The sequence below is a fragment of the Geotrypetes seraphini genome, chromosome 9, assembly GCF_902459505.1.
Source record: "Geotrypetes seraphini chromosome 9, aGeoSer1.1, whole genome shotgun sequence".
Classification (NCBI taxonomy): domain Eukaryota; kingdom Metazoa; phylum Chordata; class Amphibia; order Gymnophiona; family Dermophiidae; genus Geotrypetes; species Geotrypetes seraphini.
The window spans coordinates 30,248,350-30,272,083 of NC_047092.1; the positions used below are offsets into that span (position 1 = coordinate 30,248,350).

General features: G+C 45.1%; 1 protein-coding gene across 4 annotated transcripts in view; it reads left to right on the forward strand.

The window, feature by feature from the left end:
- Positions 1-23,734, forward strand: part of AASS (aminoadipate-semialdehyde synthase) — a 112,701-nt gene that overhangs the window by 34,432 nt on the left and 54,535 nt on the right. For all 4 annotated transcript variants that reach the window (XM_033959459.1, XM_033959458.1, XM_033959461.1 and 1 more), the window contains one exon: positions 7,182-7,293. In XM_033959459.1, coding sequence (XP_033815350.1) covers positions 7,182-7,293 — 112 coding nt within the window. The remainder of the gene's footprint in view (positions 1-7,181; positions 7,294-23,734) is intronic.

Below are 23,734 nucleotides of genomic sequence, written 5' to 3' on the forward strand. Positions count from 1 at the left end.
ATTCCATTTTTTATCTTCCTCCTTTCACTAATATATCTGAAAAAATTTTTATCTCCCTTTTTTACATTTTTAGCCATTTGTTCTTCCGCCTGTGCCTTCGCTAAACGTATCTCTCTCTTGGCTTCTTTCAGTTTCACCCTGTAGTCCTTTCTGCTCTCCTCTTCTTGGGTTTTTTTATATTTCATGAACGCCAACTCTTTCGCCTTTATTTTCTCAGCCACTAGGTTGGAGAACCATATCGGCTTCCTTTTTCTCTTGTTTTTATTGATTTTCTTCACATAAAGGTCCGTAGCCATTTTTATCGCTCCTTTCAGCTTAGACCACTGTCTTTCCACTTCTCTTATGTCCTCCCATCCTAACAGCTCTTTCTTCAGGTACTTTCCCATTGCATTAAAGTCCGTACGTTTGAAATCTAGGACTTTAAGTATCGTGCGGCCGCTCTCCACTTTAGCCGTTATATCAAGCCAAACCGTTTGATGATCGCTACTACCCAGGTGAGCACCCACTCGAACATTAGATATACTCTCTCCATTTGTGAGGACCAGATCCAATATCGCTTTTTCCCTTGTGGGTTCCGTCACCATTTGTCTGAGCAGAGCCTCTTGAAAGGCATCCACAATCTCCCTACTTCTTTCCGATTCCGCAGTCGGAACATTCCAGTCCGCATCCGGCAGGTTGAAATCTCCCAACAGCAGAACCTCCTCTTTCCTTCCAAACTTTTGGATATCCACAATCAGATCCTTATCAATTTGCTGCGATTGAGTCGGAGGTCTGTAGACTACACCCACGTAGATAGAAGTTCCATCTTCTCTTTTCAGAGCAATCCATATCGCTTCTTCCTCTCCCCAGGTCCCTTGCATTTCGGTCGCTTGGATATTGATCTTTACATAGAGAGCTACTCCTCCACCTTTATGACCATCTCTGTCCTTCCTAAAAAGATTATATCCCGGTATGTTTGCATCCCATCCATGTGATTCACTGAACCATGTCTCTGTGATAGCAACAATATCTAGATCTGCCTCTAATATTAGGGCTTGCAGATCATGAACTTTGTTGCTTAGACTGCGAGCATTTGTGGTCATCACTTTCCAGCTATTTTTCAGCGATAATCTCCTTTTTCGTATGGATTTTTGTGTCGTTTCACTTTCCGCTGCAATACTAAGAAATGAGTTGCTGATATTGCTTTTGTTGCAGCCTTTACTACTATCACATCTTTTCTTTTGCCGGGGGTGGTCTCTACATACACCACCCCCACCTTCTAGTTTAAATGCCTAGAAAAATATTGTCTAAATTTCTCTGCAAGGTTTCTTTTTCCTGCTGTAGTAATATGTAGCCCATCAGTGCAATATAGCTTCTTGTCCTTCCATGTATTTCCCCATCCTCCTATGTACCTGAAGCCTTCTTGATGACACCAGGCTCTGAGCCATCTATTAAAGTCCTCTGTGTTTTTCATTCTTTGCTCTCCTTTTCCATATGCAGGCAGTATTTCAGAAAAAGCTAAAGTCTTTACAAAAGGTTTCACGCCCTCACCAAGCTCCCGAAAAGCTTTCTGTGCTGCAAGTGTGGAGTTGTTGGCCAGGTCATTTGTTCCCAGATGGATAACAACATCAGTGTTAAAATCCTTAGTTTCTTCCTTAATTATAGTCAGTATTTGCCTGGAACTCCTGGTAGCTGAGGATCCTGGAAGACATTTCACTATTTTGGAGTCACCAGCCAGTCTACGCTCCAAAGAAGCGTGTACAATCATTAAAGATCTCCATTGGCTGTAAGTAGGCAGGTCCCGGGACAACCAATTGGTCAAAATGGCTTTCTTTCCTAGAAGCTCAACTTTTGAGACATTTAATAAATAGTGTTTAAACAAATAAAAGTGCAGAGACATCTTGAAGATCCTGTCTAAGCGTTTACACAGCTGGTATTGTGCTTGTTGCAGGTTTCCGGGTCTTGCTGCATCTTTGTCAGGTAGAAACTGACATTTCAGCCACCATGCTGTGGCTTTCTTCAGGGTATGCTCTGAAGTCTGCAGTGTTACTTTGGAAATGGTGGGTTCACTGACCTGATTGGGAACAGGGGCAGTCCACCAGTTTGAATTTTGGCGGGAAAGTTAGTTGGTCAGAAATTTGAGTTTTGTTGTGAAAGTCCATAGACTGGAAAAAGTCTATGGTAGGTTTAAAGATGTTCTCCCTTTGGAGCTGGGTTAGATGTTCTCTCAGGGTTTTCGCAGTTGCAGGTTTCCAGGTCTCACTGCATCTTTGTCAGGTAGAAACTGACATTTCAGCCACCATGCTGTGGCTTTCATCAGGGTATGCTCTGAAGTCTGCAGTGTGACTTTGGAAATAATGGGTTCAATGACCTATTAGACTTCTTATAAATTCTACTCATCAGGATCTTGTTATTCCACTGTTCTGTAATTGTCATTGACTTCCAATTTGTTTCCATATTCAGTTTAAGGTATTACCTATGGCCGATAAGGTGCTTTATTATAAAGAACCATCTTATCTTGCTTCTTGGTTGTCCCAACTAGAGCCCTCAGATCTTTAAATGATGGCAGACTAAAGTATATTTGGAAGACTTTCATCATTGAGACCTAATTCTGTCTATAAATCCCCGGTCGACGTGTACTGTTCCATCGCCACTCTTTTTGGATTTTGCTCATTTCCCTTGGATTTTGTCTCCTTGTTTTCCTTGTGTGGGCCGACTAAACTTTTCTTCCTTAAGACTCGCACAGCAACTTGCTTTCTTTTGTGTAACGCCTACTTTATGCAGTTTACCTCATTCCTTTTGCACTGAGCTTTCTTTTCCTAGATTTACAGTAGCTCTTAAAACGTATTTGTTTCAATTAGCTTTTCCGAACTAAAATACCTAAGAGACACTTGTGGTGCACCTTTTGGCCGATGACATGGTGATTTGCTGGAACTTTTATGCCTCCTTGTTTTTACTGTCCTTTAGCTTTAATTTGTAACAGTTTCTATTTCTCTTTATTGATGTTTAGATTGAGTGCATTTTTAGTTTTGTGAACCGCATTGCTGTGCTTACATGAAATAGCAGCATATTAAGCTAAATAAACCATACACATGTGGAGATTCACAGCATATTGAAATTTCAAGATGGCATGATTTGGATATACTTTTCTGTGAAAAATTGTTTTACGCTTCTGGTTTGACACTTGAAGGGCAGTAAATGCTACAAACAAACATTAAAAAATATATATATAAACACTTATCATTGCTAGCATTCAAATGCCATAAAAGTCTTGTTCAATAAAGGGATACATTCTGAATATAATATAGCATGTCTTAGTCAGAAAAAGCCTGGCTAAATTAATGTCTTCAATCTTGCAAAAGATTAATTGTGATGTAATTACCAACAATTCATGAGGTAATGAATTCCATAATTCTGGTCCCGATACAGAAAAAAAAATACTTTCATGTAAACCTGCATGATGGACCTGTCTAAATGAAGGAATATCCAAAAGACTCTTGTTTATAGAGTACAACTGGTGAGTTGGCCTATAAATACTTAATGAAGAAACAATAATTAAAGCAATACTTATTCAATGCCTTATGGCTCAAACACAAGATCCTAAAATAGCATGTTGCAATAATCAAAAGAAGGCAATAAATAAATAATTTAAAAAAAAGAAGGCAACACTTTGATCTACTGTTTGGAAATTAGACACAATCAATAATCCTTTTAAAAAAAACCCAATCTAATGGTTTCTTTTAAAAGAGACTCAAAGGAAAGTATAGAATCAAATTGTGCTCCCAAATTGTGTATCTCAGATAGAACAGGAATAGAAATTCCATCAAACAATACTACATCATGAAGCAAATATGTGATAACCACAAAATGGAAAAAAAAAAAGATTATGGCCTCACTACTTATTTGCCTGCACATTCATATTTAAGTTTGTAAAAATGGGTCAGCTACACAAGAGAGTGGTACCACATAAGTGTGAAAGTTGCAGAATCACTGCTTCCTAGAGATAAATCCAGAACTTGTGGGTTGTGTGTGTTGACCAGCAGATGGAGACAGAGAAAGAAAGAAGTTCAGGATCTGTCTCTCTAAGGGTATCATGCATTGCTGGAGCACTCAGTATTTCTCTGACTCCAGCAGATGCTTCTGGGCTCCTGGACTTCAAAGGCTTTTATTGGCTCCTGTAATCTTAGTGGGTTAAGTTGAATTTCAGGATAAAGCTACATCACAAAGTTTGTGACTGAGTACTTGCTGATGGGTAAGCCTCCTTTTTTCCTGTCGCTCCCCCTTTCCCCAGGAAGGGTTCTTGGGGATTGAGATGCCTCGGTTTTAAGATATGGTCTGAGGCCAGTGCCTGGTCTAGTTTTTTTTACTACAGTCCAATTGAGCAAGGAATGTTGTTACTATTTGGATTTTTGCCAGGCACTTGTGACCTGGATTGACATCGTGAAGACAGGATACTGGGCTAGATTGACCATTGGTCTCACCTAGTAAGGCTATTCTTATGTTCTTGTGGAGATGGATTGAACCTGAGGACAATAACTCAGAGGTGTCAAGCGTCTGGTGTTTTCATATTCATCTTTGGGAACAGCAAGTATACTTGATTTTCCTTTTCTGTCTGGGTGTAAATGAGCTGCTTGATGAAGAAAGTTGCACAAGGGGCTCTACATTTCAGATTGGTGCCAATATCTTTTAGGAGATTGTGGCCCAGCAAGAAACCTCTAGCAGCAGGCCACTCTCAATACCTCACTGGGCTTTCAGCTCACAGAATCCCCTGGATTTTACCTCTCTCTAAATTAACTGTATTCCTTCTCACAGAGTAGTTGGCGTTTAATCTCTCAAAATCAGTGGTGCTTCTCTTCTTATATTCAGCTGGCCTCGTCGAAATGAGGCGGGCCCGCCCCTTCCTAGCCCATCCCGCGAAGCCTAAGGCCTGATTGGCCCAGGCTCTAGAAGCCTGGACCAATCAGGCCTTAGGCATAGCGGGTCCGCCCATCCCCACTAAGCCTAAGGCCTGATTGGCCCAGGCTTCTAGAGGACATGGAATGAAGCTAGTTCAGGACAAATATCAGGAAATTCTGCTTCACGCAGAGAGTGGTTGACACCTGGAATGCTCTCCCAGAGGAGGTTATTGCGGAATCGACCATCCTAGGATTCAAAAGCAAACTAGATGCACATCTCCTTATGAGAGGCATGGAGGGATATGGGTGACTAAAATTACGCCAGGTGTACACCTGGCAGGGCCTCCGCATGTGCGGATCACCGGACTTGATGGACCGAAGGTCTGATCCAGAGATGGCGCTTCTTATGTTCTTAGGTATTTTACAAAATGCTTCACATTCAGCAGAACCTTTTGTAAAATACCACTGGAGCTGACCTAGACATCTCAAATCCAATCTGTGTTCTATGGAAAATGAAACTTCAGGTGTCTTTATGCAGGTTTTATAATTGTGGTTAAAATGCATCCCTCTATATTTACAGTACACCTGCCTAGAATCGAGTATAAATGTACATGAGTGAGGTATACAAATAGGTGTGTATAACCTACACACGTAATTTGTATTTCCACCTGCTCCTGAACATAACCTACAATGCATGTCATTAAAGTATATTATACCTTCTTGTCACTGCATACTTTTGGAGGCATAACACGTGAGGTAATTTTATAAAATCTCTTTTCCTGAGGTAAAGCAAGGTTATGAGCAGACAAAATTTTAGGCAGTTGTAGATAGTCAAAATGACTTTGCTAAATCTATAAATATCAGTAAAGCTGTAATTTGGGGCCTTTATACATTAAAGCATTAATGTATGAACACGTTTTGCAAAAACATTTAGAACAGGGCAAAAATGCCAGCATTTATGCAATATTTAGCATGGGAATCCTGTAGTGAAAGCTTTGCAAAAGGTAATAAATATTTTGTGTTGAGTCCATTTAAATTTCTCATTAATGAGCTGCTACGATTCAAATTTCTGCAAAGCAGCTTGTTGAGGAGAGGCTTTGTTCTCTCCCCCTTCCCCCAAATAAAGCTCAGAGATTTTGCTAGAACACATGAAAAGCCCCCCTTTGCATAATAAAGAAGAAAGATTAAATTTTCTGGAACAAAAATGGATTTACCAATTAAATTCTGTAGAACCGTTTGGTTTAAATTTAGAATTAGAGTGGCTTACTCTTATATAATATTTAGCCTGGGAGTCTATGGTGTAATTGTCCTTTAGAAACAAGAGGAAAAGAATATATAAAGAATATTACCCTTTGGGATATTTGGTAAAACAATCTCCTCCCCCGGATAAGGTAGTGATGGTCTCTCCAAGTGTGAGGTCATCATCATCATAATAATAACAACAGTTTATATACCGCAATACCGTGAAGTTCTATGCGGTTTACAAAAGATTTAGAGGCTGGGGGATATAAATAAGAGGAGTGAAAAAGACGCGGCCATCTTTGTTTAAGGGACTTGGTGGTTGTATGAGATGGTGAAAGCTTGGTGAATATTGAAAAAACTTTTGACAAGTGTGAGTCTATAGAAAGGGAAGTGACATCCGTTTCACATTTTCAATATATAGAGTTTTGCTTGCACAAGAGCGATTATATAAAGATATAGTGCTAATCTTCAAACCCCTTTGCATAATGGCATAGAATTAAAAGGCCTACTAGCCCAAATCAGATTACACAGCCTTTCTTGGGGCCCCTACTCAAAATAGCTGCCAGAGGTATTGAGTGAATGGAAATTGCTTCTTCCCACAGCACCTCAGCTGTTTTGGTGAGTCATGGCCTCAGGGGAGGGGTATGAGGGGGGTCCCTGGTGCTCAATTATATTTTTAATAGGAATTGAGAGAGAGGACTGTAACTTATGGGTCTTCATGCTTTTGCCTGAATTGGGGCTAAACATGGGCTGGAAGGGCTGCTAGACTCGGGGAGGGAAGGGGTGGGGGGGAACCAAGGAGTCAAAGTTATAGGCCAGCCCCTTTTAATTCTTAAGTTGCCACCGTGCAAAAAAAAAGTATTTAAAATGGAATACAAAAGAAACATTTGCAGTATTAATTATTTAGCTAAGGAGGTTGCAGATGAACCAGAAGCTCATGTGCATCCTGTGTCTAGATTTGCAAAAATAGACACTAATCCTCAAAACATTTTTGCAGGATTCATGTCTTTTATTTTCAGACATGAAGAAAATCTTGTGAACTAATATGGCCTTCATTTTTTCCAGTGTTGAAGGCTGCGGCATTCTGATGTGCTCAATTGACAACTTGCCGGCACAGCTTCCAATAGAAGCTACAGAATACTTTGGGGATTTGCTTTTCCCTTACATTGAAGAGATGGTAAGGGTTGTGCATGCAGTGAAGATCCTAAAACCTATTAGACTACACTTTGTAAACATTCCTGAATCGCGTAAAAGTCTCAAGTAATATTTAGAGAGCATATATATATATTTTTTAAATCTTTGTAGAAGATATTTGAATTAGCTTGGGAGCGTTTTAGGCCATATGCTTAAAGAATTGCTTCTCTGCATGACTTCTTTTTTAAAGCACTTCTGAATTTCTGGACTAGAGGCTATTATGAATTGCAGCCTGTTTGCAGCGAAGCAGGATTTTTGGGTGCAGCTGTTTTGGCACTGCCGTTTGGATACCACAGTTAAGACATCAGACTTTTGGCTGCAGGATTTTTTGGCACCCAAATGATAGTGTAAGTTTCTAAGTTTATTTAAAATTTTCTATCCCACCCTAGGGGGGAAGCCTCTTTCTACTTTTCCTCCACACCGACTTAAGGTACTCATCTGCAAAGGCTGCTCACTGATTTGGGGGGGGGGGGTCCTTGGAGCAGAAAGATAATGTGGGCTGCCTGAGGCAATGCCTGTGTGGGAGGATGATTTTTCAGAAAGCCTTTTCAGTCCTCTCTCACAGGCATCTTTGAAGGGGGGGGGCAGTCCATATCTCTATTCTGCTCCAAGGAACTCCAGCTGAAGCAGCAAGCAGCCACCGGCTCTGCTTTCTGCCAGCCAGTACTAAAGGCCAGTATGGGGGAGTAGAAAGAGGAATTTTTGATGATTTTGTTGGAGGGTCTAAAAGTCCAGCACTTAAATGGCAGTCCTCAAATAGTGGTGCCAATATGATGGAACCCAAAGTTCACTTACCCTATTTTCAGTCATTGCTGTTTGTGTTCTCCTCTAATGTACTTATCAGCATATAGCATAGTACGTTAGCTGGCTTATTGCATGCGATTTTTTGATATCTCTAAATACTATGCTTCAGTTTTTGAGAACTGAAGTTTTTGTTCCAGGGATGCCTTACTCTGTTTTCTGTCCGTCACTGGTCTGTTCTTTGTTTGTAACTGCTCTTAGGTTTTACAACCATTAGATTGCTGCAGTACTTGGCTCTCTTTTTTTCCCTAATGATTACCCACATGACCTGAATTCCCTCGCTGGCCAAAGGCTGCAAGGGAGTTCTCCGCAGAAACTGAACCACTCAGTGCTACTCTGGAACCTGCACATATAAAGGGCAACTCTGTAATTGTAACTGGGTGTGTGCCGTTATGCTTACCTTGCACATGTAAGTGCTGAGATAATTGGCACTTACACATTAGAGAGTTGCATGGGAATGAGGATTGTAAGCATCCTGTTTGGGGATGGAAGAAGTTGCTGCAGGATTCCCATGGCAGTATAGTCAAAATCTCTGGCGACTTCAGATTGAGGCTTGGAATACATTGAGGGAAACAACTGGATACCAGAATGAGGCTTGGAACACATGGAGAGAGGCAATTGGAGCAGCAAATGAGGCTTGGAATGCTGACTAAGACTTGGAACACTTAGGGTGCCAAACTAACGGAAAAAATAGTGTTTAAGCAACTCTCTGACTTTTTTTAAAAACCAATGCGCTCCACCCCAATCAAACAGGCTTCCATATTAACCATTCCACGGAACTATCTCTCGTTGGTCTCACCACTACCATAATCACCGTAAATCTGTTCTCCTTGTATCCCTTGACCTCTCAGCAGCCTTCGACACAATCGATCACACCCTCCTCCTCCATTGCCTCAAAAAGATTGGAATCTCAGGTCACGCCCTCCTCTGGTTCTCATCCTATTTTACAGATTGGAACTTCAAAGTTCATTCTAATGGTTCTTCTTCTTCTTAAATCTCCTAAACCTATGGTGTCCCACAGGGTTCTAGTCTCTCTCCCCTGCTTTTTAATATCTTCCTAGCTCCACTTCTAACCTTAGCACAATCTGTAGGTTTTACTACTTTTGCCTACGCCGATGACATCCAACTTTTGCACCCCGTCAACCCTTCAGATACTAGCAACATTCAAGAAATAAATATCAAACTTGACAAAATCAGTCACTGGCTTCGATCTAACCATTTATCTCTCAATATTGACAAATCCCATGGTATTCTCTTTTCAGCTAAAAATCATGAATCTTTAAAAGGACCTAATTGCATTGACACTAAACAAATTCCAATTGAACCTAAAGTAAAATTATTAGGAATTATCCTAGATAAAGACCTCACCTTTCATGATCAGATAGGTGCAGTTACCCAAAAATGCTTCTATAAACTCCGACTAATTCGCTCTAGATTCAAATGGTTTTATTGATGCAAACATCATCAAATACAACATCAAGGCACTGATTACAACAATAATGCATCAAATATAATAAAATAATATACATAATAAAATAAACATATTCCATTATCAATAAACCCCCACTTTATCTATATGTGACTATGTGTTTGAACCTTTCAATAACCTCTAACACCCCTCTCCACACACTCCCCACCCCACCCAATGGTACTCTCTACCTTACCTTATCAAAACATACCAGTATTATTTTCATTCAATTAAATAAAAGCCCAATTAAGAGACCCAACTTAAAACCGCACTACGGCCCTTAGGATGTAAATCTTGCAAATATAAATTCCAGGTTTGTAGAAACAACATCTTTCGCTTTCTAGTAAATCCAGCATCTCTAGCTTCCCAAATAGCTAACTGATGTAATTGGTTCCACCAATGCCAAAACCTTGGAGGGTCATGGATCGTCCAATATTGAAGTATACATTTTCTAGCCAATAGACTCATTTTTGCTCTATATCCTCTCTTTTCGAACCAGCCTCTATTCAAACCCTAGTTCACTCTCTGATTATTTTCCACATAGATTACTGCAACTCCTTATACTATGGAATCACGCAAAAAAGAAATCTGCCGACTACAGTTGATTCAAAATACTGCCATTAAACTTATCCATAACACAAAAAAATACGATCACGTCGCCCCGTTGCTACTTGAGGCACATTGGCTCCCTGTTTCACATTGAATTACTTATAAAATTCTCCTCTTGGTATTTAAGATTAAACTCACTCACTCCCCATCTTTTCTTGATTAAGTATCTCATTCTTTATGCCTCTCCCCGGGCTCTGAGATCCGCTGATCTTAACCTACTGACTGTTCCATCTCTCAAAGATCTTTTCTACACTCGAAACTTTTATCTTATCTGTCACAGCCCCCTCCCTCTGGAACTCAATCCCATCTCATCTTCGATTGGAAAACTTACTCGACAAATTCAAAACCAAACTAAAAACTTTTTTATTTGAAGATGCATACCAAAATTCTGGATAAGATTCTTTTTCTTCCTATTTTTAATTGTTCAAAGCAACCGCTTTTAAGAAGCGACCTCTCTCCCCTCTCCTTTTTGTTCTCTTCCTTCCCACCTCCCTTTTATTTTTATTTTGACTTCGATGTAATTTTGAATCTTCCCCTCCCCCAGTGCCTATTGTACCTACTTTGTCCATAGCTTTGTCTTTGGTTTTTATGTTCCCCTGTTTTTATTTTTTTTATTGCATTTTTTTAAATCTAATTTTAGGAATTGTAAACCGTCCAGATATTTGTTTGATAGTCGGTATATCAAATTGTAAATAAACTCGGAAACTTAGGGTTACCAGATTAAAAAAAACAACAACTGAAAGAGGACTTATCCTAGGACAAGCAGGCAGGTATTCTCACTAGTGGGTGATGTCATCCGACAGAGCCCCGATACGGACGTCTCACAAGCATGTCTTGCTTGAAGAAACTCAGACGTTTCGAGATGCCCGCACCGCGCATGCGCCAGTGCCTTCCCGCCCGATGGTCCGGACGTGTCTCCTCAGTTCATTTTCTTCCGCGGAGCTGAGAAGTTCAACTTCAATTCTGCGCCCATTGAATCTGTTTTTGCCTTCTTTATTCCTGCGGGTTGGGGTCTTTTGGCTCTCCCGTGCGTTTGTTTCCTTCTTTGGTTTCTTTTTATTCAAAAAAAAAAATTTTCCTTCCGACACCGGGTCAGCCGCGTGGCAGAGGCCCCGCGCCTTTGACCTTGCGGCGGAGCTTTTCCGGCCTATGTCCCGACCGATCACCGGTTTTAAAAAGTGTAGCAAGTGCCAGCGTGCGATTTCGCTCACGGACCCTCATCGACGCTGCCTCCAGTGTCTGGGTCCGGATCACTTTCCGAAATCGTGCCGGCCTTGCTCCAATTTGACGGCGCGAGCGTTTAAGCGCCGCTGCCTGCTGTGGGAGTCCATGTTTAAGATGGAAGCTTCGTTGGACCCTATCGCTTCGACATCGACTGGTGCTTCGACTTCGTCGACAAAGCCCTCTGCCTCCCCAGCTGCTTCTGGCCTTTTGAAACCAGCATTGTTCACACCGGTTTCGGCCTTGTCATCGGCGCCGGTGCCTTCCTCTGTCCCCTCGGATCAGGTACCGACACCCATTGTTCCACCGGTGGTGCTTAAGGTGCCGAAGGCTGGCAAGCAGAAGCACGCTGCATCGAAGGAGCGCGGAGACCATGCGGAAGGGTCCCCGTTTGGTGCGGATCCCTCCATATCGGCTTCGTTGAAGTCCCTCCTGGAGGCTCAGTTTGTGGAACTCATGACCACCATGGGTCCCCGGCTGATTGCCTCGATCCAGGGTGATCTCCCAGTTCCGGTCCCGTGGGGCGGGCCGCCCCCTCCTCCCCCGCGCCGCACGACCTCGTTGCTCGGCGAGGAGGAGCGGCGGGCGGTGTCCAGCTCCTCGAGGCGGCCCTCGGTTAGTGGCATGCCTCCCTTGGAGCCGATTCCATCGAAGAAGGCCCCTCTTGGGGATATGCCTCCCTTGGAACCGATTCCCTCGAGAAAAGCCTCCCTTAGTGACTTACCTCCCTTGGAGCCTATTACTCCACCCCATGACTCAGTGTGGCATCCACCTTCGAGGCCTCCCAGTCCTGGGCATAGCAGGAAGCAGGACGAGTTCTTCCGGACCCCCTATCAAGCCTGGGCGGCTTCTGGGGAGGCGCCGACTCTTCTGCCTCTTCGATCGACAGCATCGAGTCCTATCTGCTCCTTGGAGGCTTCTGGGGACCAGTATTCTCTCAGACCCCGTCCCCGTCCAGGCATCGAGAAGGGCATCGATCCAGGCACTCTTCGAGGCATTCGTCTCGACATTCGACAGTCTCGCCTCAGAAGAAGTTACCCCGGATGGGAAATTCTGCTTCGGCTGGGTCTCCTCCTCCAGGCCTGGAGTTCGAGGACCCCGAGGTTTTTTATTCCCCCTGTTGCTCACAGGCCTCGATGGAGCCCGAAGCCTCGACTTCTTCTAGTCCTTCGCGAAGACCGGCACTAGCGGACCAGCTGTCCTTTTCCTCGTTTCTCAGACAGATGGCGGATGACATGGACATGACATTACCCTCGACGCTGGGTCTCAATACTCAAAGGAGTACCTCGATACCATGCACTTGCCTCGCCCTCCGGCCGAGTCCTTGCGCCTCCCATTGCACAAGCTCCTCGACCAAACCTTCATGAGGTGTTTTGAGTCTCCTTAATTGGCTGGCGGACAGGAAACAGAGGGTAGGAGTAAAGGGGCACTACTCTGACTGGATAGGGGTCACAAGTGGTGTTCCGCAAGGGTCAGTGCTGGGACCGCTGCTGTTCAATATATTTATTAATGATCTAGAAATGGGGACAAAGTGCGAAGTTATCAAGTTCGCGGATGACACAAAACTCTCCAGCAGGGTCAGAACTGTTGAGGAATGCAAAGAACTGCAGAGCGACCTGAACAAACTGAGTGAGTGGGCAAAAAAATGGCAGATGAGCTTCAATGTGGAGAAATGTAAGGTCTTGCACATAGGGAAAGGAAACTCCATGTACAGCTACACGATGGGAGGGAGGGTACTCGGGAAAGGCAGCCAAGAAAAAGATCTGGGGGTATTGGTAGATAACACAATGAAGCCGGCGGCACAATGTGCAGCGGCCTCAAAAAAAGCGAACAGAATGTTGGGCATTATCAAGAAAGGTATCACTACCAGAACGAAGGAAGTTATCCTGCCACTGTATCGAGCAATGGTGCGCCCACATCTGGAATACTGCGTCCAATACTGGTCGCCATACCTCAAGAAGGACATGGCAATACTCGAGAGGGTCCAGAGGAGGGCAACGAGGATGATAAAGGGTATGGAGAACCTTTCATATGCCGAACGGTTGGACAGGCTGGGGCTCTTTACCCTGGAGAAGCGGAGACTGAGAGGGGACATGATAGAAACTTATAAAATCATGAAAGGCATAGAGAAGGTGGAGAGGGACAGATTCTTTAGACTAGCAGGGGCAACTAAAACAAGAGGTCATTCAGAAAAACTGAGAGGAGACAGATTCATAACGAATGCAAGGAGGTTCTTCTTCACTCAGAGGGTGGTGGACACCTGGAACGCGCTTCCCGGAGAGGTGATAAGACAGAGTACAATTCTGGGGTTCAAAAAGGGACTGGATGACTTCCTGGAAGAGAAGGGGATTACAGGGTACAGATAGAGTTACCTTACAGGACATTGAGCGAATGGGGTATGGATATTTTAGGTTAGGTAGGGAACACTTCCAGGTCATGGACCTGGGGGGCCGCCGCGGGAGCGGACTGCCGGGCACGATGGACCCCTGGTCTGACCCAGCAGAGGCAATGCTTATGTTCTTATGTTCTTATGATCCCTGCGGTCCCTGGAAAGTTGGATTCTCGGTACCGCACGGTGCATCATAAGGGCTTCAAGGGACCTCAGCTTTCTCATCAGTCCCTCTTGGTCGAATCCTCGCTCAAGCGATCTCATCCAGGCCAGGTGTATGCTTCGGTGCCTCCGCGAGGCACGAGGGCAGAACCATGGATAAGTTTGGACGACGCATATATCAGAATTCTATGATGGCGTCCCGAGTCCTGAACTATAATTTCCACTTTGCCACCTATTTGGAATTTTTTCTGCCTGTGCTTCGAAAATTTACGCCCTACATCGAGTCCCAGGCTCGGTTTGAGTTTGAGGAAGTGGTTGCTTCACTGTCCCAGCTTCGTCTTCAGTTGATGCAATCGGCCTATGATGCTTTCGAGCTCTCAGCCAGAGCAGCGGCCTGCTCAGTGGCGATGCGCCGTTTGGCCTGGTTGCGGAGCATTGACATGGACCCGAATCTTCAGGACCGCCTGGCGAACGTCCCGTGTGCTGGGGCGGATCTTTTCGACGAATCCATCGAGACAGTCACGAAGAAATTGTCTGATCATGAGAAGTCCTTCCAGTCCATTCTTAGGCCGAAGCCTAAGCCTCTGCAGTCTCGACCCTCTCGACCGCCATTGATCTATCAGCGGCGTTATCAGCCGAGGCAAGCTCCACCTGCGAGGCAACCTGCGAAGCGGCAGGCCCCTCAGAAGGCTCAGCAAAAGTCTCCGGCGTCTGCTGTCCCTAAGGCTCCTCAGCCTTTTTGACTGTCTCGGCGAGGGCATAACCAGTCTCGTCCTGCCTCCCCCTGCTTTTCCCATCGGAGGGCGCATCCATCATTTTTATCATCGTTGGGAGGCCATAACCACCGACCTCTGGGTCCTTGCTATCATCAGGGAGGGATACTCTCTTCATTTCCATCGGGTCCCTCCGGACCACCCTCCAAGAGAGTATCCTTCCAACTTGACTCAGACCGACCTTCTTCTTCAGGAAGCTCAGGCTTTGCTCCGGCTCCGGGCCGTCGAGCCGGTCCCTGTGGACCAACACAACCAGGGGTTTTACTCCCGGTACTTCCTTGTTCCGAAGAAGACGGGCGACCTGCGACCCATTCTGGACCTCAGGGTCCTCAACAAATTCCTAGTCAAAGAGAGGTTCCGCATGCTGACCCTTTCTTCTCTCTACCCCCTCCTCGAGCAGAACGACTGGTTATGCTCTCTAGATCTCAAGGAGGCCTACACTCACATTCCCATTCATCCGGCCTCTCTCAAGTTCCTCAGATTTCGGGTGGGACATCTGCATCTGCAGTATCGAGTGCTTCCCTTCGGCCTGTCCTCATCTCCCAGAGTCTTCACGAAGTGTCTGGTGGTGGTGGCCGCTGCACTCCGGAACCGGGGTCTTCAAGTATTTCCCTACCTCGACGACTGGCTCATCAAGGCTCCCTCGGCCTCGGGGTCGTCTCGGCGACCCTATCCACGATTCTGTTCCTGCAGAGTTTGGGATTCGAGATCAACTTTCCCAAATCTCATCTACAGCCTTCACAGTCACTCCCCTTCATCGGGGCGGTCCTGGATACCATACGTCTAAGAGCATTCCTTCTTCCCCAGCGCCTGGATGCTCTTCTTCGTCTCTGCCAGTCTGTGTCTTCTCGCCAGTCCATCTCAGCGAGACACATGATGGTCCTCCTGGGCCACATGGCCTCTACAGTTCATGTGACGCCATTTGCCAGACTCCATCTCAGAATTCCTCAGTGGACCCTGGCGTCTCAATGGACTCAGTTGTCGGATCCGTTGACTCGACACATCCTCGTCACTCCTGCTCTTCGGCAGTCTCTACTTTGGTGGATGACCTCTTCCAATCTATCCAGAGGTTTCCTGTTTCACACTCCTCCCCACCAGAAGGTTCTCACAACCGATTCCTCGACCTATGCTTGGGGAGCACATCTGGATGGTCTTCACACTCAGGGGTTCTGGACCAGTGCGGACCGCCTCCATCAAATCAATCTGCTGGAGCTCAGAGCCATCTTCAATGCTCTTCAAGCTTTTCAACATCTGCTTCACGACATGGTGGTCCTCATTCGCACAGACAATCAGGTCGCCATGTATTATGTCAACAAGCAGGGGGGCACGGGCTCGGCCTCCCTCTGCCAGGAAGCTCTCAGAGTCTGGGATTGGGCGGTTCGCCACAACGCCTTCCTCAAAGCTGTCTACATTCAGGGGAAGGACAATGTCCTGGCGGACAACCTGAGTCGTCTACTCCAGCCGCACGAATGGACACTCCATTCCACGCCCCTTCATCAGATCTTTGCTCAGTGGGGGACACCTCAGTTAGATCTCTTTGCGGCTCCCCACAACTTCAAGCTGCTTCAATTTTGCTCCAGGATCTACACTCCTCATCGCCTCGAGGCGGACGCTTTTCTGCTGGATTGGGGGAATCGCTTTCTGTATGCGTTTCCTCCATTTCCTCTCATTCAAAAGACTCTGGTCAAGCTGAGATCCGACCATGCCACCATGATCCTGATAGCTCCTCGGTGGCCCAGACAACCTTGGTTCTCCCTTCTGCTTCAACTCAGCAGCAGGGAGCCGGTGCTTCTTCCAGTGTTTCCTTCTCTACTTACTCAACATCAAGGTTCACTTCTTCATCCCAACCTGCAGTCTCTCCACCTGACAGCTTGGTTCCTCTCAACGTTAACTCCTCACCAGTTTTCCCAGGCAGTGAGGGATGTCTTGGAGGCTTCCAGGAAGCCTGCTACTCGTCAATGCTACTCCCAAAAATGGACTAGATTTTCTTCATGATGTATTTCCAACTCTAAGGAGCCTCAGCGAGCCTCCCTATCCTCTGTGTTGGACTATCTTCTACACCTGTCTCAGTCTGGTCTCAAGTCGACATCTATTCGAGTCCACCTGAGTGCTATTGCGGCTTTCCATCAGCCTCTACAGGGGAAACCCCTCTCGGCTCATCCTGTGGTTTCCAGATTTATGAAAGGACTTTTTCATGTCAATCCTCCTCTCAAACCGCCTCCAGTGGTTTGGGATCTCAATGTTGTCCTTTCTCGGCTTATGAAACCTCCTTTTGAGCCTCTCAAAAAGGCTCCGCTAAAGTTTCTCACTTGGAAAGTGGTTTTTCTGGTGGCCCTCACATCTGCTCGCAGGGTCAGTGAGCTTCAGGCCTTGGTGGCGGATCCACCTTTCACAGTATTTCATCATGACAAGGTGGTCCTCCGAACTCATCCGAAATTCTTGCCTAAAGTGGTCTCTGAATTTCATCTCAACCAGTCCATTGTACTTCCAGTGTTTTTTCCTAAGCCTCATTCTCATCCTGGAGAATCAGCTCTTCATACTCTCGACTGTAAACATGATTTGGCTTTCTACCTGGATCGCACCAAACCACACAGAACTGCTCCTCAACTTTTCGTTTCCTTTGATCCAAACAAGTTGGGACAACCTGTATCGAAGTGCACCATCTCCAACTGGATGGCAGCTTGTATCTCTTTCTGCTATGCCAAGGCTGGATTACCCCTTCCCTGTAAGGTCACAGCCCATAAAGTCAGAGCAATGGCGGCCTCTGTAGCCTTCCTCAGATCGACACCGATTGAGGAGATTTGTAAGGCTGCCACTTGGTCCTCGGTTCATACATTCACCTCTCATTATTGTCTGGATACTTTCTCCAGAAGGGATGGACAGTTTGGCCAAACAGTGTTACAAAATTTATTCTCCTAAGTTGCCAACTCTCCCACCATCCCATTGAGGTTAGCTTGGAGGTCACCCACTAGTGAGAATACCTGTCTGCTTGTCCTGGGATAAAGCAATGTTACTTACCGTAACAGTTGTTATCCAGGGACAGCAGGCAGCTATTCTCACGTCCCACCCACCTCCCCTGGGTTGGCTTCTCTGCTAGCTACCTGAACTGAGGAGATACGCCCGGACCATCGGGCGGGAAGGCACTGGCGCATGCGCGGTGCGGGCATCTCAAAACTTCTGAGTTTCTTCAAGCAAGACATGCTTGTGAGACGTCCGTATCGGGGCTCTGTCGGATGACATCACCCACTAGTGAGAATAGCTGCCTGCTGTCCTTGGATAACAACTGTTACGGTAAGTAACATTGCTTTATGGCCCTGCCCTGTTCCGCCCATAACCCCACACAAACCTTGACTCTTTGGGCCACATCTGGAAGGCATCTACGCATGCGTGAATCAATGGGATGATGCCATGTGTGACATCATCATTTCACCTCTGCGCATGCGCAGATGCCCTCCAAATGCGGCCCTGAGCTCAGTGGTTTTCAAAACCCAGTCAAACTGCTGGGTTTTGAAAATCCATCCGGGTGCCTGGACAGTCCTCTAAACCGTGGCATAGCGAGGGTGAGCGACACATGGGGAGGGGGGTGGCACCCCTCCCCCCCGGCCACGTGCGCACCCCCCTTCCCTGTACCTTTTCAACTTCGGCGCGAACAGCCACCAAGTTGCTGCCCGTGTTGGCGCGCTCTGTGATGACACTTCCTAGGCGGGGTCACAGAAGTGACATCAGAGAGAGCACCGACACTTGGTGGCTGCTTGTGCCAAAGATTAAAAAAAAAAAGTACAAGGGAGAGAGAAGGGGTGCGCATGTTTTCTGGGGGAGGAGTGGGAAAGGAGGAGGTGGAGAGGAGGGGTGCCAGCGCCCTGAGCAAGAAGGTGCCCAGGGTGGACAAGCCCCCACCTCTCTTTACTATGCCAAAGCCTATAAAAAGAAATTTTGTTTCTGTGCAACTCTCTTACATGAAGCGTATAGATGCCTTAGCACATAATTTCAAGGGGGCATAGCAGGAAGGGACATGGCTGTGTATAACTCAGAGAATACCATGTTACATATTAAGGCTGCTGCACTCGGGCACACCCATTTATCCCTCCCACTGGCATGGCGTAAGTGGGCATGCCTAAATGTAGGTGCGCCAGGGCCAGCTGACCTTAGAATTCTGTAATGGAATCTTTGTGTCCGGACGCCAGCCAGTATAGAATTAGCACGTAGCATTAAGGTGCTCAGTTATAGAACTTGCAGTGTTCAAGTTCTCTGATCGCCGTATCCTAGCGGACACTTCAAGGACGTTTACAGCCAGAGCTGGCATTAAGGAGTGGCAGCCGGGGCACTTGCTTTGAAAATCACCAGAGGTGACCATCACCACACCAGAGGTGAAAATCACCAGGGGTGACCATCATCACACTGCACCACCAGTAGTGGTGCAGTGTGATGATGGTCTGTGGAGGCCCCTAACAAATTCTGTTCTGGCCCCAGCGTGTCAAATCCTGGGTGAATAGAACTGGCCCAAACCGAAATGATGATTTAGCCATATTAATGAAGTGCTTCCTAATAACTTAATATGGTTTTTTTAAGGATGTGCTTATTTGGTTTGATATTAGTTTTCTAAATTTATCCACAAATACGAAACTATTACTTTTAAGACTGAGAGCATATGGCACTGTTTTTTTGTAGTCTTGGTATTCAAAAGGATTTAACTGGGTAAGAGAGACTCATGCCCAGTTAAACTACATTGAGAGAGCTGGGAAGGAATATTCAGAGCTACTTAACTAAGTAGTGCTATGAATATCTCCTCTCCCTCTAACACAGCACTGTGCAGGTAGTGCTAGGGCAGACTGCAAGTTATACAGGCCTCAGCAATATTCAGTACCAGCGCCTGAATAGCCAACTGGGCAAGTAGGATCGCTTATTTATTTATTTAGATTTTTATCCCGTCCTCCCAATAGCTCAGAACGGTTTACAAGTAAACATTCACAATGGAGTGAATTGGACATACAAGATTATACAGTAGATTTAAATACTTGGACATACGAGACTGAGCAGCAGTTTAAATATAGGGACTATACAGCAAATTAAGAACAGTAGTTTAAATATAAGTAGTTTAGTTTAGATACGAGTTATTTGAGTATAGGCTGAGAGTGGACTATACAGAAATTTAGGCAGAAGATTAGAATGGAGAAAGAAGGGTAGAGGTGGGGTTTAAGGGGTTGGGTGTAGACTGAAGGGACCTTTAGTTGAAGAGGAGGGTCTTTACCATTTTCCAGAATGTCATTAGTGAGTTCTGTAGTCTTAGATAGTGGTCCTAACTTTGCCAGCGTTTGCATAGCCAACTGGGCAAGTAGGATCCCTTAGATAATAGTCCTAACTTTGCCAGGGCCTGCATAGCCAACTGGGCAAGTAGGATCCCTTAGATAGGGGTCTTAACTTTGCCTAGTTTAGCTATGTGGGTATACGACTGAGTATCAGCCGTACTTGGAAAACTTCCCAAGTATCACCATACTATCGCTATTAATTATTTCTGTAGCGCTACCAGATGTACGCAGTGCTGTACAGAGTCACAAAGAAGAAAACAGTCCCTGCTTGAAAGAGCTTACAATCTAAACGGCCAAGACAGACCATTCACCCACATGTTCAGTGCCGTTCCCGGACATGACTCGGCATTGAATATCAGATTTTAAAAAAACGCTCACTGCTGTCAGCCGAATATTGACCAGAGGTTTATTTATCTCTTCTCAATCCTCCTCTGCCGCCTCCTCACATAAGCAGATTTCACTTGCTTCTGTTATTGTCTGCGTACGGTAGGTGCTGCTTCTGCCTTACTGGCAGCACAGCTAACTGGAGAAAAAAACCCACTGACTCGCAGAGGCGTCTGCAGTAGCGTATTGTCGGTGTGTCTGTAATGTAGAAACAGTCCTTTACCAGACTGTTCAGTCCTCTTTAAAAAAAAAAAAGTCAAGGCTTTTTATTGTCAGCTGGCTTTTATTGCGGCAGCATGACTTTATCTTATGATTTGATTGCTTATTTTTTTGCATCCTGTGTTTAGTCTACTGAGAACAAGATATTCCTGTAAGCAGATTATACATTTTAGAATAAAATAAGATAGGGCTTATGAAATCTCAAATAGTGCATGCTGTTGAATGCATTTCAGTCTTCGTATTCTGAGTGGAGCGTTTTTTCACCAATATCACTTTTCTGTTTTGGTTCAATCTGTTATCCTGGCCCATCTGGATTATTGCAATGCAATGCACGTGGATTTATCTAAGATCAACTTGCAAAGACTCCAGCTGATACAGAACACCGCCGCCAGGCTAATCTTTGGAAAGAGTAAATTCGACCATGTGTCCTCATTACTTGGAGAATTACATTGGCTCCCAGTCTACCTTAGGATTCATTTCAAATGCGTTTGCATTGCGTTTAAGATCTTATTTGATCTTTTTACCCCTCTTGTTCCCTTAGATTGGAATGTGCAAAGATCCTCATCTTGCCAGAAGCTCTCAAAAATTGAAACTTTCCTTTCCCTCTTTTAAGGGTAAAATTAAATCCATTAGGGAATTTTAGCCATTCTTTTTCATTCAAATTAACAGAACTTTGGAACAGCTCGCCACTTCCATTATGGAGTTTAAGCCCCTTTTTACCATTTCAGAAAGCCCTGAAGACATTCTTGTTCACTAAATATTTTGAAAATCTATCATATATAACCTTTCCTTAATTTGATCATTTTTTTCTTTTCTTTTGTTCATTTACGCATTCTTTTTTGTTTTTTTATTTTTAATTAATTATTATTGAAATAATTTACAAGCAATAAAACTTGTGTAGGCAAAATGAGAAGAAACAAATAAGATCACAACATAGATATTATTAAAGATAAAAGAACCCCCCGCCACCAAAAAAAAAAAAGAGTCCTTTTCTTTTCTTCTTTTTTTTCCTCCTCTTAGACCTCTACATTAGAGAATGACACAGTGTCAAAATTCATCACCGTTCCCGTCCCCGCGGATAACCACGGGAAACCATCTTCATGTCATTCTTTAAGGAGAGAGGAAAGAATCAGAGTATAATTGGGCATAACCACTGACCCACAAGCTTTGCTTTGAAGACTGCTGGTGTAGAAGGACCGAGGTTGAAATAGACACTAGAACAGTGTTCTTCAACCTTTTTACACCCGTGGACCGGCAGAAAAAAAATAATTATTTTGTGGACCGGCAAACTACTAGGACTAAAATTTAAAAATCCCGTTTCCGCCCCATCTCCGCGAGCTCGGTCCCCACAAATCATCTGATCCCATCCACACAAGCCTCAGTTATGATTTTATATTGAATGTATTTTATTAAAGTATAAAAAGAAACAATATTCTGTAGAATTGTCATTTTATAAATACAAATAATTCAGAGCAAGGATCAACAAAACCCCTGTCTCCCCTCCCCTTCACATATATCCCCTCTACTATCAAGAAAACTGAACAAGCCAAATTATTACAGAATGCTACACAGAAATATCATGCTAACAGAATACTGAAGTAACACATGACAGGAATAGTTTTAGGGGAGTGCAACTAGGGCAACTGCCCCCTGGTCAGAGAGCGCCCTAAGCCAGCTGAAAGCTAAAGAAGCACTGCCTGGGTTTTGCAGTCCCCAGTTATGTCTAACACCAGCTCTAGCAGGATATATATTTCAAATCTGATATATTCTAATCACAAAATAGAAATAAAATTATTTTTTCTACCTTTTGTCGTCTCTGGTTTCTGCTTTCAATCTTTTTTTCACTCTCTTCCTTCCAGCGTATGCCCTCTCTGTCTCTTCAATCCAGCATCTGCCCCTTCCATCCACTATCTGTCCTCTCCCCCTTCCATATGGTATCTGTCTTCTTTCTATGTCCCTCTCCCCTTTCCATCCAGCTTGTGCCCCTCTCTCCTATTTACATGATTCATTCCAGCTTCACTGCTCTCTTCATTTTTATCTCTCCTACACCAGATCTATCATCGTTGTCCCTCTGCTTATTTTTCTGCTGACCCCTTCCTATCATCAATCTCTCTACTTTCTCATGCCTGTGTCTCCCCTTCCCCTCCTCTAATCTCTCTGCCAGCTGTTTCCTTCCTTTTTTCATTCTCCCTTCCCTCCTCCTCCTGTCCAGCAGTAACTCTCTTCCCTTCCTCCCCTCCCAGCAGCATCTCTCCATCTCCCTCTTCAGTAGCAGCTGTCCCTTTTTTTTCCTTGCCCAGCAGCTTCCCAGATTCCTTTCCCTCCTCCCCTCCCAGAAACATCTCTCCTTCTCCCTCTCCAGTAGCAGCTGTACCTTTTTTTCCTTGCCCAGCAGCTTCCCAGATTCCTTTCCCTCCTCCCCTCCCAGAAGCATCTCTCCTTCTTCTCCCTCTCCAGTAGCAGCTGTCCCTTTTTTTATCTTGCCCAGCAGCTTCCCAGATTCCTTTCCCTCCTCCCCTCCCAGAAGCATCTCTCCTTCTTCTTCTCCCTGTCCAGTAGCAGCTGTCCCTTTTTTTCCTTGCCCAGCAGCTTCCCAGATTCCTTTCCCTCCTCCCCTCCCAGAAGCATCTCTCCTTCTTCTCCCTATCCAGTAGCAGCTGTCCCTTTTTTTCCTTGCCCAGCAGCTTCCCAGATTCCTTTCCCTCCTCCCCTCCCAGAAGCATCTCTCCTTCTTCTCCCTCTCCAGTAGCAGCTGTCCCTTTTTTTATCTTGCCCAGCAGCTTCCCAGATTCCTTTCCCTCCTCCCCTCCCAGAAGCATCTCTCCTTCTTCTTCTCCCTGTCCAGTAGCAGCTGTCCCTTTTTTTATCTTGCCCAGCAGCTTCCCAGATTCCTTTCCCTCCTCCCCTCCCAGAAGCATCTCTCCTTCTTCTCCCTATCCAGTAGCAGCTGTCCCTTTTTTTCCTTGCCCAGCAGCTTCCCAGATTCCTTTCCCTCCTCCCCTCCCAGAAGCATCTCTCCTTCTTCTCCCTCTCCAGTAGCAGCTGTCCCTTTTTTCCCCTGCCCAGCAGCTTCCCAGACTGATAGTGGTTTT